At 42.8% G+C, this 13,823-nt stretch overlaps 1 protein-coding gene across 2 annotated transcripts; it reads left to right on the top strand.

The window, feature by feature from the left end:
- Window positions 1-8,413: 8,413 nt before the first annotated feature.
- RPL6 (ribosomal protein L6) lies at window positions 8,414-13,274 on the top strand. Of its 2 annotated transcripts, none has more exons than XM_055405348.2 (7): window positions 8,414-8,434; window positions 9,368-9,598; window positions 9,681-9,779; window positions 10,908-11,051; window positions 11,584-11,632; window positions 12,471-12,655; window positions 13,082-13,274. In XM_055405348.2, exons 2-7 carry the CDS (start codon window positions 9,368-9,370, stop codon window positions 13,232-13,234), a joined length of 861 nt encoding a protein of 286 aa, XP_055261323.1. In that variant the 5' UTR covers window positions 8,414-8,434; the 3' UTR covers window positions 13,235-13,274. The 2 variants fall into 2 exon arrangements, with proteins under 2 accessions (XP_055261323.1, XP_055261322.1); XM_055405347.2 differs by lacking the exon at window positions 8,414-8,434 and adding an exon at window positions 8,475-8,594.
- Window positions 13,275-13,823: the final 549 nt, after the last annotated feature.

Raw genomic sequence — 13,823 nt, forward strand, 5'->3', positions numbered from 1 at the left:
GCTACATTTTTCTCAGGGACACAGCCATGAAGCAGGTGGTTTGTATACATCAAGGCATAAAGCTCTAGCCACCAGCAACAGCAAACAGAAGAGAATGGAAACTTCAAGCTGAAAGATGTCATATTGTGTACATATTACTTTAGGGGCTGCAGTGAAGTTTAAAACACACACACACACAAAACCGTATAAGATATACCGTGCTGTTGGTTTTGCAAGAGATAATAACTGTTCTTATTTTTAATTCTATTAATATGCACAGCAAGCTGTCTTATTCATCTTCATTAATCAGTTCTTTAATCGTCACAGACTACTGGTTAAGAGTGCACTCTTTGAAATCTGATCCATGCTGTGGGCAAGTTACTGCACCTCTCTGAGTCCGAGTTTTCCCATAATAGTATCCTCTATAGGCTGTTGGGAGGATTCAATGAAATAAGGCAAGACACATAAAACAATGCTAGGCACATAGCATACAGCATTGCTCTTACTACCCCTGGCGTATAATTTTTAGCAGAATACTTGGCACATGGTAAGACCCCACAGGGTCCTGCTCCATTACATCATTCACAGCTGTGACCTAGATGGTGATGACGGTGCTGGTGACAACAAGAACAGATATTTATTTAGCCCTTTCCATGCATAAAATACCATACTTAGTGATTTTGTATATATTAACTTATTTAATCTTCCCACCAATTCTATGAGGCACATATGATGATTATCTCCATTTTGGAAATGAAGAAACAGAGAGCAAAGTGGTCATGGAGGGAATGTGAAGGGAACGAACAATCACGCTCTTTGACGCCTCCATGCCCCTGCATTTATTGTTCCAATTACCACCTATATCTGCTAAATTTGTATCTAGTCTCCCAAATCCAATGCAAAACCAAACTCTTTTGTAAAACTTTTCTAAATCCCCCAGAAGAAGTAACTTACAATTATTCATTTCTCTGTCTGTATTTTCCTTGAATATGTGTTCTTGAAAGCAGGAATGTACTGCATTGGTTTTAAATTCCAGCCTTCTCTACTACTGTATTACACAGGGAACTATATCCAATCTCCTGGGATAAACCATAATGAAAAATAATATTCTTAAAAGAATGTCTCTATGTGTAAATTAACTTACTTTGTCATACAACAGAGATTGGCACACCATTGTAAATCAACTATATTTCAATAAATATGGTAAAACAAATTCTAGCTTTTTAGACCTGCTGTCATCGAGCACAGGCTGTAGTCTGATTAGGCGATGCAGGCATTAGGTAATTGTGGAGAAAATGTCCCTGGAAGGTTCCCATCTAGCCTTTCATTGGACAGGCTTCACTTTACTTGGGAATTAAGTCCTTCATCCATCTATGTGCTAAGTCCTTCCAGTCCTGTCCAACTCTATGGGACCCCATGAACTGTAGCCCACCAGGCTTCTCTGGCCATGAAATTCTCCAGGCAAGAACACTGGAGCAGGTTGTCAAGCCCTCCTCCAGGCAATCTTCCAGAACCAGAAATCCAACCTGCGTCTCTTGCATCTCCAGCATTGGGAGGCATGTTCTTTACCACAAGCACCATCTGGGAAGTTCATTCACCTACCAGTTCAGTCCAGTCGCACAGTCCTGTCTGACTCTTTGCAACTCCATGAACTGCAGCACACCAGGCCTCCCTGTCCATCACCAGCTCCCAGAGTCTACCCAAACCCATGCCCATAGAGTCGGTGATGCCATCCAACCATCACATCCTTTGTCATCCCCTTCTCCTCCTGCCCTCAATCTTTCCCAGCATCAGGGTCTTTTCAAATGAGTCAGTTCTTCGCATCATGTAGCCAAAGTATGGGAGCTTCAGCTTAAGCATCAGTCCTTCCGATGAATATTCAGGACTGATTTCCTTTAGGATGGACTGGTTGGAACTCCTTGCAGTCCAAGGGACTCTCAAGAGTCTTCTCCAACACCACAGTTCAAAAGCATCAATTCTTTGGCACTCAGCTTTCTTTATAGGCCAACTCTCACATCCATACATGACCACTGGAAAAACCATAGCCTTGACTAGATAGACCTTTGTTGACAAAGTAATGTCTCTGCTTTTTAATATGCTGTCTAGGTTGGTCATAACTTTCCTTCCAAGGAGTAAGCGTCTTTTAATTTCATGGCTGCAGTCACCATCTGCACTGATTTTGGAGCTCCCCCCAAAAAAGTCAGCCACTGTTTCCACTGTTTCCCCAAATATTTGTCATGAAGTGATGGGACCAGATGCCATGATCTTAGTTTTCTAAATGTTGAGCTTTAAGCCAACTTTTTCACTCTCCTCTTTCACTTTCATCAAGAGGCTCTTTAGTTCCTCTTCACTTCCTGCCATAAGGGTGGTGTCATTGGCATATCTGAGGTTAATGATATTTCTCCTGGCAATCTTGATTCCAGCTTGTGCTTCTTCCAGCCCAGAGTTTCTCATGATGTTTCTGCATATAAGTTAAATAAGCAGGATGACAATATACAGCCTTGACGTACTCCTTTTCCTATTTGGAACCAGTCTGTTGTTCCATGTCCAATTCTAACTGTTGCTTCCTGATCTGCATACAGGTTTCTCAAGAGGCAGGTCAGGTGGTCTGGGATTCCCATCTTTTTCAGAATTTTCCACAGTTTATTGTGATCCACACAATCAAAGGCTTTGGCATAGTCAATGAAGAAGAAATAGATGGTTTTCTGGAACTCTCTTGCTTTTTCGATGATCCAGTGGATATTGGCAACTTGCTCTCTGGTTCCTCTACCTTTTCTAAAACCAGCTTGAACATCTGGAAGTTCACGGTTCACGTATTGCTGAAGCCTGACTTGGAGAATTTTGAGCATGACTTTACTAGCCTGTGAGATGAGTGCAATTGTGCGGTAGTTTGAGCATTCTTTGGCATTGCCTTTCTTTGGGATTGGAATGAAAACTGACCTTTTCCAGTCCTGTGGCCACTGCCGAGTTTTCCAAATTTGCTGGCATATTGAGTGCAGCACTTTCACAGCATCATCTTTTAGGATTTGAAAGAGTTCAACTGGAATTCCATCACCTCCACTAGCTTTGTTCGTAGTGATGATTCCTAAGGCCCACTTGACTTCACATTCCAGGATATCTGGCTCTAGGTGAGTGATCACACCATCGTGATCATCTGGGTCGTGAAGATCTTTTTTGTACAGTTCTTCTGTGTATTCTTGCCACCTCTCCTTAATATTTTCTGCTTTTGTTAGGTCCATTACCATTTCTGTCCTTTATTGAGCCCATCTTTGCACGAAATGTTCTCTTGGTATCTCTAATATTCTTGAAGAGACCTCTAGTCTTTCCCATTCTATTAATTTCTTCTATTTCTTTGCATTGATCGCTGAGGAAGGCTTCTTATCTCTCCTTGCTATTCTTTGGAACTCTGCATTCAAATGGGTCCTTCAAATGTGTTCCAGGGCGCAGGAGCGGCAGCTGCAATAGCGCAGGAGTGGCCAAGAGGAGCTACCCCACATCCAAGGTAAGGAGCAGCTGTTGCGCTTTGCTGGAGCAGTTGTGAAGAGATACCCCACGTCCAAGGTAGGAGAAACCCAAGTAAGACGGTAGGCGCTGAGAGAGGGCCTCAGAGGGCAGACAGACTGAAACCACAATCACAGATAACTAGCCAATCTGATCACATGGACCACAGCCTTGTCTAACTCAATGAAACTAAGCAATGCCATGTGGGGCCATCTAAGACAGATGGGTCATGGTGGACAGGTCTGACAGAATGTGGTCCACTGGAGAAGGGAATGGCAAACCATTTCAATATTCTTGCCTTGAAAACCCCATGAACAGTATGAAAAGGCAAAAAGATAGGACACTGAAAGATGAACTCCCCAGGTCAGTATGTGCCCAATATGCTACTGGAGATCAGTGGAGAAATAAATCCGGAAAGAATGAAGGGATGGAGCCAAAGCAAAAACAACACCCAGTTGTGGATGGGACTATTGATAGAAGCAAGGTTAGATGCTGTAAAGAGCAATATTGAATCAGTTCAGTTCAGTTCAGTCGCTCAGTCGTGTCCGACTCTCCACGACCCCATGAATCACAGCACGCCAGGCCTCCCTGTCCATCACCAACTCCCGGAGTACACTCAAACTCATGTCCAGAGTCGGTGATGCCATCCAGCCATCTCATTCTCTGTCGTCCCCTTCTCCTCCCGCCCCCAACCTTTCCCAGCATCAGAGTCTTTTCCAGTGAGTCAACTTGTCGCATGAGGTGGCCAAAGTATTGCAGTTTCAGCTTTAGCATCAGTCCCTCCAATGAACATCCAAGATTGATCTCCTCTAGAATGGACTGGTTGGATCTCCTTGCAGTATAAGGGACTCTCAAGAGTCTTCTCCAACACCACAGTTCAAAAGCATCGATTCTTCGGCGATCAGCCTTCTTCACAGTCCAACTCTCACATCCATACATGACCACGGGGAAAACCATTGCCTTGACTAGACGGACCTTGGTTGGCAAAGTAATGTCTCTGCTTTTTAATATACTATCAAGGTTGGTCATAACTTTCCTTCCAAGGAGCAAGCGTCTTTTAATTCATGGCTGCAATCAGCATCTGCAGTGATTTTGGAGCCCAAAAAAATAAAGTCTGACACTGTTTCCACTGTTTCCCCATCTATTTCCCATGAAGTGATGGGACCAGATGCCATGATCTTTGTTTTCTGAATGTTGAGCTTCAAGCCAACTTTTTCACTCTCCTCTTTCACTTTCATCAAGAGGCTTTTGAGTTCCTCTTCACTTTCTGCCATAAGGGTAGTGTCATCTTCATATCTGAGGTTATTGATATTTCTCCCAGCAATCTTGATTCCAGCTTGTGCTTCTTCCAGCCCAGCGTTCCTCATGATGTACTCTGCATATAAGTTAAATAAGCAAGGTGACAATATACAACCTTGACGTACACCTTTTCCTATTTGGAACCAGTCTGTTGTTCCATGTCCAGTTCTAACAGTTGCTTCCTGACCTGCATACAGGTTTCTCAAGAGGCAGGTCAGGTGGTCTGGGATTCCCATCTCTTTCAGAATGTTCCACAGTTGATTGTGATCCACACAGTCAAAGGCTTTGGCATAGTCAATGAAGCAGAAATAGATGTTTTTCTGAAACTCTCTTGCTTTCTCCATGATCCAGCGGATGTTGGCAATTTGATCTCTGGTGCCTCTGCCTTTTCTAAAACCTGCTTGAACATCTGGGAGTTCACGGTTTACATACTGCTGAAGCCTGGCTTGGAGAATTTTGAGCATGACTTTACTAGCGTGTGAGATGAGTGCAATTGTGCAGTAGTTTGAGCATTCTTTGGCATTGCCTTTCTTTGGGATTGGAATGAAGATTGACCTTTTCCAGTCCTGTGGCCACTGCTGAGTTTTCCAAATCTGCTGGCATATTGAGTGCAGCACTTCCACAGCATCATCTTTCAAGACTTGAAATAGCTCAACTGGAATTTCATCACCTCCACTAGCTTTGTTCACAGTGATGCTTTCTAAGGCCCACTTGACTTCACATTCCAAGATGTCTGGCTCTAGGTCAGTGATCACATTATCGTGACTATCTTGGTCGTGAAGATCTTTTTTGTACAGTTCTTCTGTGTATTCCTGCCACCTCTTCTTAATATCTTCTGCTTCTGTTAGGTCCATACCATTTCTGTCCTTTATCGAGCCCATCTTTGCATGAAATGTTCCCTTGGAATCTCTAATCTTCTTGAAGAGATCTCTTGTTTTTCCTATTCTGTTATTTTCCTCTATTTCTTTGCACTGATCACTGAGGAAGGCTTTCTTATCTCTCCTTGCTATTCTTTGGAACTCTGCATTCAGATGCTTATATCTTTCCTTTTCTCCTTTGCTTTTCGCCTCTCTTCTTTTCACAGCTATTTGTAAGGCCTCCTCAGACAGCCATTTCGCTCTTTTGCATTTCTTTTCCATGGGGATGGTCTTGGTCCCTATCTCCTGTACAATGTCACGAACCTCCGTCCAGAGTTCATCAGGCACTCTATCAATCAGATCTAGTCCCTTAAATCTATTTCTCACTTCCACTGTATAATCATAAGGGATTTGATTGAGGTCATATCTGAATGGTCTAGTGGTTGTCCCTACTTTCTTCAATTTAAGTCTGAATTTGGCAATAAGGAGTTCATGATCTGAGCCACAGTCAGCTCCTGGTCTTGTTTTCGCTAACTGTATACAGCTTCTCCATCTTTGGTTGCAAAGAATATAATCAATCTGATTTCGGTGTTGACCATCTGGTGATGTCCATGTGTAGAGTCTTCTCTTGTGTTGTTGGAAGAGGGTGTTTGCTATGACCAGTGCATTCTCTTGACAAAACTCTATTAGCCTTTGCCCTGCTTCATTCCGTGCTCCAAGGCCAAATTTGCCAGTTACTCCAGGTGTTTCTTGACTTCCTATTTTTGCATTCCAGTCCCCTATAATGAAAAGGACATCTTTTTTGGGTGCATAGGAACCTGGAATGTTAGGTCCATGAATCAAGGCAAACTGGAAGTGGTCAAACAGGAGATGGCAAGAGTGAACGTCGACATTCGAGGAATCAGTGAAATAAGATGGGCTGGAATGGGTGAATTTAACTCAGATGACCATTATATCTACTACTGTGGGCAGGAATCCCTTAGAAGAAATGGAATAGCCATCATAGTCAACAAAAGAGTCCGAAATGCAGTACTTGGATGCAATCTCAAAAACGACAGAATGATCTCTGTTCGTTTCCAAGGCAAACCATTCAGTATTACAGTAATCCAAGTCTATGCCCTGACCAGTAATGCTGAAGAAGCTGAAGTTGAACAGTTCTATGAAGACCTACAAGACCTTTTAGAACTAACACCCCCAAAAGATGTCCTTTTCATTATAGGGGACTGGAATGCAAAAGTAGGAAGTCAAGAAACACCTGGAGTAATAGGCAAATTTGGCCTTGGAGCACGGAATGAAGCCAGGCAAAGGCTAATAGAGTTTTGCCAAGAGAACACACTGGTCATAGCAGACACCCTCTTCTAACAACACAAGAGAAGACTCTACACATTGACTTCACCAGATGGTCAACACTGAAAATCAGATTGATTATATTCTTTGCAGCCAAAGATGGAGAAGCTCTATACAGTCAGCAAAAACAAGACCAGGAGCTAACTGTGGCTCAGATCATGAACTCCTTATTGCCAAATTCAGACTTAAATTGAAGAAAGTGAGGAAAACCACTAACCATTCAGGTATGACCTAAATCAAATCCCTATGACTATACAGTGGAAGTGAGAAACAGATTTAAGGGGCTAGATATGTTGGAGTGCTTGATGAACTGTGGACAGAGGTTTGTGACATTGTACAGGAGACAGGGGTTAAGACCATACCCAAGAAAAAGAAATGCAAAAAAGCAAAATGGCTGTCTGGGGAGGCCTTACAAATAGCTGTGAAAAGAAGAGAAGCAAAAAACAAAGAACAAAAGGAAAGATATACCCATTCATCTCTCAGTTCAGTCGCTCAGTCGTGTCCGACTCTTTGCAACTCCATGAACCGCAGCACACCAGGCCTCCCTGTCCATCACCAACTCCTGGAGTCTACCCAAACCCATGCCCATCGAGTTGGTGATGCCATCCATCCATCTTATTCTATGTCGTGCCCGTCTCCTCCCGCCCCCAATCCCTCCCAGCATCAGAGTCTTTTCCAGTGAGTCAACTCGTCGCATGAGGTGGCCAAAGATTGGAGTTTCAGTTTCAGCATCAGTCCTTCCAATGAATATTCAGGACTGATTTCCTCTAGAATGGACTGGTTGCATCTCCTTGCAGTCCAAGGGACTCTCAAGAGTCTTCTCCAGCACCACAGTTCAAAAACATCAATTTTTCGGCGATCAGCTTTCTTCACAGTCCATCTCTCACATCCTGGTACTGCTTTCTAATGTCTTTGGTAGACAAAATAAAAGTTTCAACTTTAGACCGGTTCCCAAAAGTACTCTGAGAATTCTGCTGCTGCTGCTGCTGAGTCACTTCAGTCGTGTCCGACTCTGTGCGACCCCAAAGACAGAAGCCCACCAGGCTCCCCCTTCCCTGGGATTCTTCAGGCAAGAACACTGGAGTGGGTTGCCATTTCCTTCTCCAATGTGTGAAAGTGAAAAGTGAAAGTGAAGTCGCTCAGTCGTGTCCGACCCTTAGCGACCCTACGGACTGCAGCCTACCAGGCTGCTGCATGCATGGGATTTTCCAGGCAAGAGTACTGGAGTGGCTTGCCATTGCCTTCTCTACTAGTCTATAAAATGAAGCAGTTTCAGAAAACGTGTTCTCCGCTTTTGCCTCCTGAGAAAATTAGTTCTGTATACAGTACCAACGAGGCTGAACTACATTTCCCACAATGCCTCAGACCCGGAAGGAAGTGCGACTCTATCCTTCCCGTGATTCCTTATAGACCGGAAGCCAGGACCTTAGTTCTCTTTCCCATCTTGCAAGGTAAGAATGGCGGTATGTCTCTTCAGGACTAGAATTCAAGGTCCCAATCCTTCGCCATCCTAGCCGAGAGGGTATCAAGTCGACATCTGCAGGGGTCACACATGCTCGGGGCCTACTGAGAGGCCTCCCGGACGCTTCATTTCTCTCTCTTGGGTTTACGGTAGGGCACGAAGAGGGTGAGGGGGAAGGTTGTAGACGCTCCGGTTGCTCGCCACTCTCCTGGACTGGGGAAACAGGGCCCTTCCAGGGATTCGTAGCGGACTAGTGGGGCCGCAGAGACTAGGGCGGCGGCGCGCGCTCCGGACTCCCGAATCTCGGTTCAAGAATAGGCAACCTAGTTTGTCTCTGCCACGTTGTGGATTTGAGGCTGAGAACAAAATGCTGCTTTCCCCTCTTGCCCACTCCGCGGGCCGGAAGTCGGCTCCGGGGCTTTGCAGTTTTTTCTCTTTGGGCTTAGTTTGGAGTTAGTGTGTGTGTCTTCGCCTCCTAAACCGAATTTCTTGAATGAAGTAGTCTGGCGAGAACTGAAAGTGAGCGATTTCAAGTTGCAGTCTCGCTGCTTCCTGGCTTTGGAAATTGTTTTGGTCTGTGCGTAGAATGTTTAATTTGCAAAACAGAGATAATGTAATAAGGATTTGTGACATCAAAATATGCAGCAAACGCTTAACGGGCGTGAGGTGTCTTAGGCTCGTCGAACAGGTTATAGTGTATTGGGGGAGACAACCTAGAAATTAAACCATTACGGATGTTGTTGCGAAGGTGGGGGGATTAGGAGGAAAGCCTGTATCTTATAGTGGGAAGAATGAAAAGGACGTTTTAGCTAGTTGGAGGATGAGAACTTGTAGTTTGGGGGGCCTGTCAGTGTATAGCCATGGGATAACTGGTGAGATGCCTTTTTTTTTTTTTAAAAAAAAAAAAAATACGTGTTGGTAGATGGCGGGTGAAAAGGCTGAGAAGCCAGATACTAAGAAAAAACCTGAAGCCAAGAAGGCTGATGCTGGCAACAAAGCTAAAAAGGTGGAAAAAGTGAAGAAAGTTAAGAAGGGGAAGCCCCACTGCAGCCGAAATCCTGTCCTGGTCAGAGGAATTGGCAGGTATTCCCGATCAGCCATGTACTCCAGAAAGGCCCTGTACAAGAGAAAGTATTCAGCAGCTAAATCCAAGGTAAGGGGTGAGGGGAACTCAGTGGGCATTCTCTTAAGCTTAAAATGTTTGTCTGCCTCTGACTTTGTGATACTCCTCATAGGTCGAAAAGAAAAAGAAGGTTCGGGTTCTTGCTACTGTCACAAAACCAGTTGGTGGTGACAAGAATGGTGGTACCCGAGTGGTCAAACTTCGCAAAATGGTAAGATTTGGAGGAGATCTTAAGTTGGGTATTGAGTTGAATCCTGTGAGGATTTTTGTGTGTGCTCAAGGTTCTGGACGTTGGTATTTACCAGAGGATTACTAATGGAAGATAGTGAGTTTTGGGTTTACGACTTGGCTTTATTACTTACTGTCCTTAGTAGAGTTACTTTTCTGTGCTTTTGTTTCTTAGAAAACTAGGGTAAAGTTTTGCCTCTCAGGGCTGTGAAATTTACTGGGCACAGAGCCTAGAAATGCGGCCAGACCTATAGAACATTTGTCTGCTAAAGCTGTGAAAGCCCCTCTTTACCATGCACAAGACCCAACATTTTCTCTGTGAAAAAGAAAGGTTTGCTCTGATTTCCATTATGGGACTATTCCCAAATGTATTACACTCTGCACAGTTGAATATTACTGCACAAGAGCAAAATTGGCACTTTGATTTCTTCTTAACAAAGGTTTTGTGAGCTGATTTTTCTGTTGGCCATTCATGTTTGTGGTAAAAGCAAAAGTGTCCACTAAAATGATAGTTAGAAGTAGATTATTGTGAGTTACTTGTCATAGGGTCTGTGGGGTCTCATTTTTATAATAAATGAACTGGCAGTCTTGATCTAAGCTAGTATCTTTGGTTCTATACAGTTTGTTTTACTTTGTAAATGATGTGGGGGTCATGCATGTTAGTGTGATGTGTATGAACATATTTTGTTTAATTGGAAAACGAGCCTTGCTTTTTTCATACCATACAGAATGTGTCAGGCCTTTGTTTTCTGAAATGTAGTTTACAACAGAGTCAGAAATCTTAGAAAAGCTTGAGAATCACTGCTGCACGACAATGCATAAGCCATGTAATACAATAAAGTTTGGTTTGATACCAAATTTACTTGCTGGATCTTTCCCTCTGCTTGAACACACAGCTCTTTCAGTTTTTACCCTGTGTTTTCACATGAAAAGCTAATAAAACAGCACTGACCTTTTCTACTTTTAAAATCTTAGAAGTGAAATGTAATAGTGTAAATCAAGTGTTTAAAGTAACTGAAAGACTGTAGCAAAAGTTTTTACCTACTCCAGAACCAGCTATACTGACTTGATTAGCTTACTTTAATAAGTTGGACCTATGGGCTTTCTCTAGCCTAGGTATTACCCTACTGAAGATGTGCCTCGGAAACTGTTGAGTCACGGCAAAAAACCCTTCAGTAAGCATGTGAGGAAGCTGCGTGCCAGCATCACTCCTGGGACCATTCTGATCATCCTCACTGGGCGCCACAGAGGCAAGGTGAGTTCAGCTGCCTGGAGTTAGTGCATACGTTTGCACTTTGGATAGGAGTGGTTTACTTGTGTTAACTGCATCTAGCAGCAGGAGGTCCCATGGAAGAGATGGGATGCTGCATAACAGAACCAACAATCCAGTCCCTAGCATAATGTGTCTAGTCTATAACAGATAACTGATTACCTTTTCCTGTTTTTGGTAATACTAGTTACAGATGATTCAGGTGTCCCTGTACTCAAAAAATATGTTTGAGTTAGTTCCTTAGAATGGAATTGCAGGGATAGAATTAGAGTTGAAGGATATTTATTTTTATTGTTAAAGGTGGTGGCTGCTCTTTAAAAAAAAAAAACACACACACACACCGAATTGCTTATATCCTAGAGTCACGCTAGAGTTGGTAGTTTGGTATAATTCCTTCCAGAACTGTTGAATCTATACATAGGTGGAAATTTCCTTTAACAAATTAGTCTGTGATGTGATTAATTTAGAAGTCAGTTTTTATTTGTGGAGCCATGTAGCATTTCTTTTTAATTTACAGAGGGTCGTTTTCTTGAAGCAGCTGGGCAGTGGCTTGCTACTTGTGACCGGTAAGAAAGTCCTTGGATTTAATAGTCTCTGAAATTTGCAGCTCTCCCCATTTTCAGTTTTGTTTAGAAATAACTTACATGCATCACTTTTATGAGTTGAAGGTGTACAGTATGATGGTTTATTTATATATATATATAGTGAAATAATTACTGCGGTAGGCAAGTTAAAAAGTTTTTTCTTTGTGATGAAAACTCTTAGAAACTACTGTCTTGAATTGTGTTTAAGTATACATTTTGCTCCCACCCAAGTAGAGGTTTCAGTGCCATGAAATTCTTCAGCCTATTTCAATGCCTTGTGTACACGTGCATTCTAAGGGAGCAGGTATTTAACTTGCCGCATATCATGTCAGCATATCATATGATATGCTGCTGCGTATCATAAAGTAATTGCCACCTATAATGCAGAGTGTTTGTCTACTAATTCCAAGGAATGCATACTGTGCAAGGCCTGTGATTGGTGTGCCACTTGGCCCCAGGATGGAGTTCCTGGATAGGGGGAAGTGAGCTGTTTACTCTAGAAAACAGTGCTCAGTTTGAATTATTCATGAGGCACTGGTGACTTTTTTTTAACCAACTGTATGAGTAACTGCTCTCTCCTGGTCTGCGTCACTTTAAGATGGGAAGGGTGGTCTGGGTAACTTTTAAGGTGTGAGGGATAGGGGAAGCCTCACATCTGGAAAAAAGCCTTGATGCTGGCAGTGGAAAGCAGTTTGGAATTTCTTCAGACCCAGAAAGAAGATAGAATCTCTGTCAGCAGATATTTTTTTTTCAAACCCAGTCAGGTCTTCACCATTTGCTCCTCCTTTCCCTCACTGAATTGATCCTCCCCCACCCCCAGGGCCTCTATCTCTCAATCGGGTTCCTCTGCGTAGAACACACCAGAAGTTTGTCATTGCCACCTCCACCAAAATCGATATCAGTGGTGTGAAAATCCCAGAACATCTCACTGACACTTATTTTAAGAAGAAGAAGCTTCGTAAACCCAGACACCAGGAGGGTGAGATCTTCGACACAGAGAGAGAGGTAAGCTTCTATTTCTGTCTTTGCCTTTGGTAACTCTGGCTCCTCTACATGAGAGTAAAAATAAATAAGGTTAAGAACTGTTAAAAAGAAAGGCTATAAATAACAAGTGAGGAATATCTGGGAAATAATATTAAATAATAATGAATAGTAATGTGCTGAATTCCTAGTTGGCAGCTAGGAGTTCAACTTAGAAGCCTGAGGTTTTGGTGAAACTCTGAACTACTGTTTTCCTGGGAATTATCGCTCATTTATCCTTTTATGTTAAAGTAGGCAAAAGGGTAAAACTTGTTGTTATATATTACAAATAGGTTATATTTCACAGCTGTCCAAAGAGTATTATCAGAATTGCCTTCTGAATATCCCCAGGACTGAGTACTTGTGAAAGAGGATTTTTTAGTTAATAAAGTAATTTTTCTTTTTCTTTAGAAATATGAGATCACAGAGCAGCGCAAGGTTGATCAGAAAGCTGTGGACTCACAAATTCTGCGAAGAATCAAAGCTGTCCCTCAGCTCCAGGGCTACCTCCGCTCTGTGTTTGCTCTCACAAATGGAATTTATCCTCACAAAGTAGTATTCTGAACTTCTTGCAAAGAACCTAATTAAATAACTTGTCCATTTCCTTTGTGTCTTTTTTTTCTTTCAATCTGCTTCTCGGTGTGGTGTGACTTATAGCCAACTTAATGGGACAATAGCCTCTACTGAAAGGAGTGGGACTGGGGGCTGTAAACTGCAGAGGAGTCTCCTCTCCGGATAAGCATTCTTAGCTTCCTTGGTGTCTTTTCAGCTTTTTCACCAGGCATGTACCAATACAAAATAGTGGTATTTCCCTAGTCATCACTGGATGAGTCAGTGCTAACTGCCTGGACAAGAGCTGGGCTCTTCAGCTTGCAGACTTTCCCCTCTTTCAGTTGCTTGTGTGCTTAGTTTCTTAAATCATGTAACAAGTCAGTGTTATTAGATACCCTTCTCCCTCGTGTACGGTACATGCCATTACACAGGTAAGTGTATTTTGATTATTCCGTAGGAAGTGCTCATCTTTACTGCTGCATAGTGTAACCTTGGTGTTTTGTGGATATTTGGGTTTCTAGCATTTTAATTATACAAGTTTCCACTGCTATCTAAAAGTAGAGTATTCCTCTGAAACCTTTTGTAAGCTAAAATGGCATAA

The sequence above is a fragment of the Moschus berezovskii genome, chromosome 19, assembly GCF_049115385.1.
Source record: "Moschus berezovskii isolate FMDL1 chromosome 19, NW_MosBer_1.0, whole genome shotgun sequence".
Taxonomy (NCBI): domain Eukaryota; kingdom Metazoa; phylum Chordata; class Mammalia; order Artiodactyla; family Moschidae; genus Moschus; species Moschus berezovskii.

What these genes read in the sequence shown, in the direction of transcription:
- RPL6 (XM_055405348.2), top strand. Translation starts at nt 9,368, where the DNA reads ATGGCGGGTGAAAAGGCTGAGAAGCCAGATACTAAGAAAAAACCTGAA. An exon ending in CTGGGCGCCACAGAGGCAAG is followed by an intron (nt 11,052 to 11,583) that starts GTGAGTTCAGCT and finishes TTTAATTTACAG; the next exon opens with AGGGTCGTTTTCTTGAAGCA. An exon ending in TGGCTTGCTACTTGTGACCG is followed by an intron (nt 11,633 to 12,470) that starts GTAAGAAAGTCC and finishes CCCCACCCCCAG; the next exon opens with GGCCTCTATCTCTCAATCGG.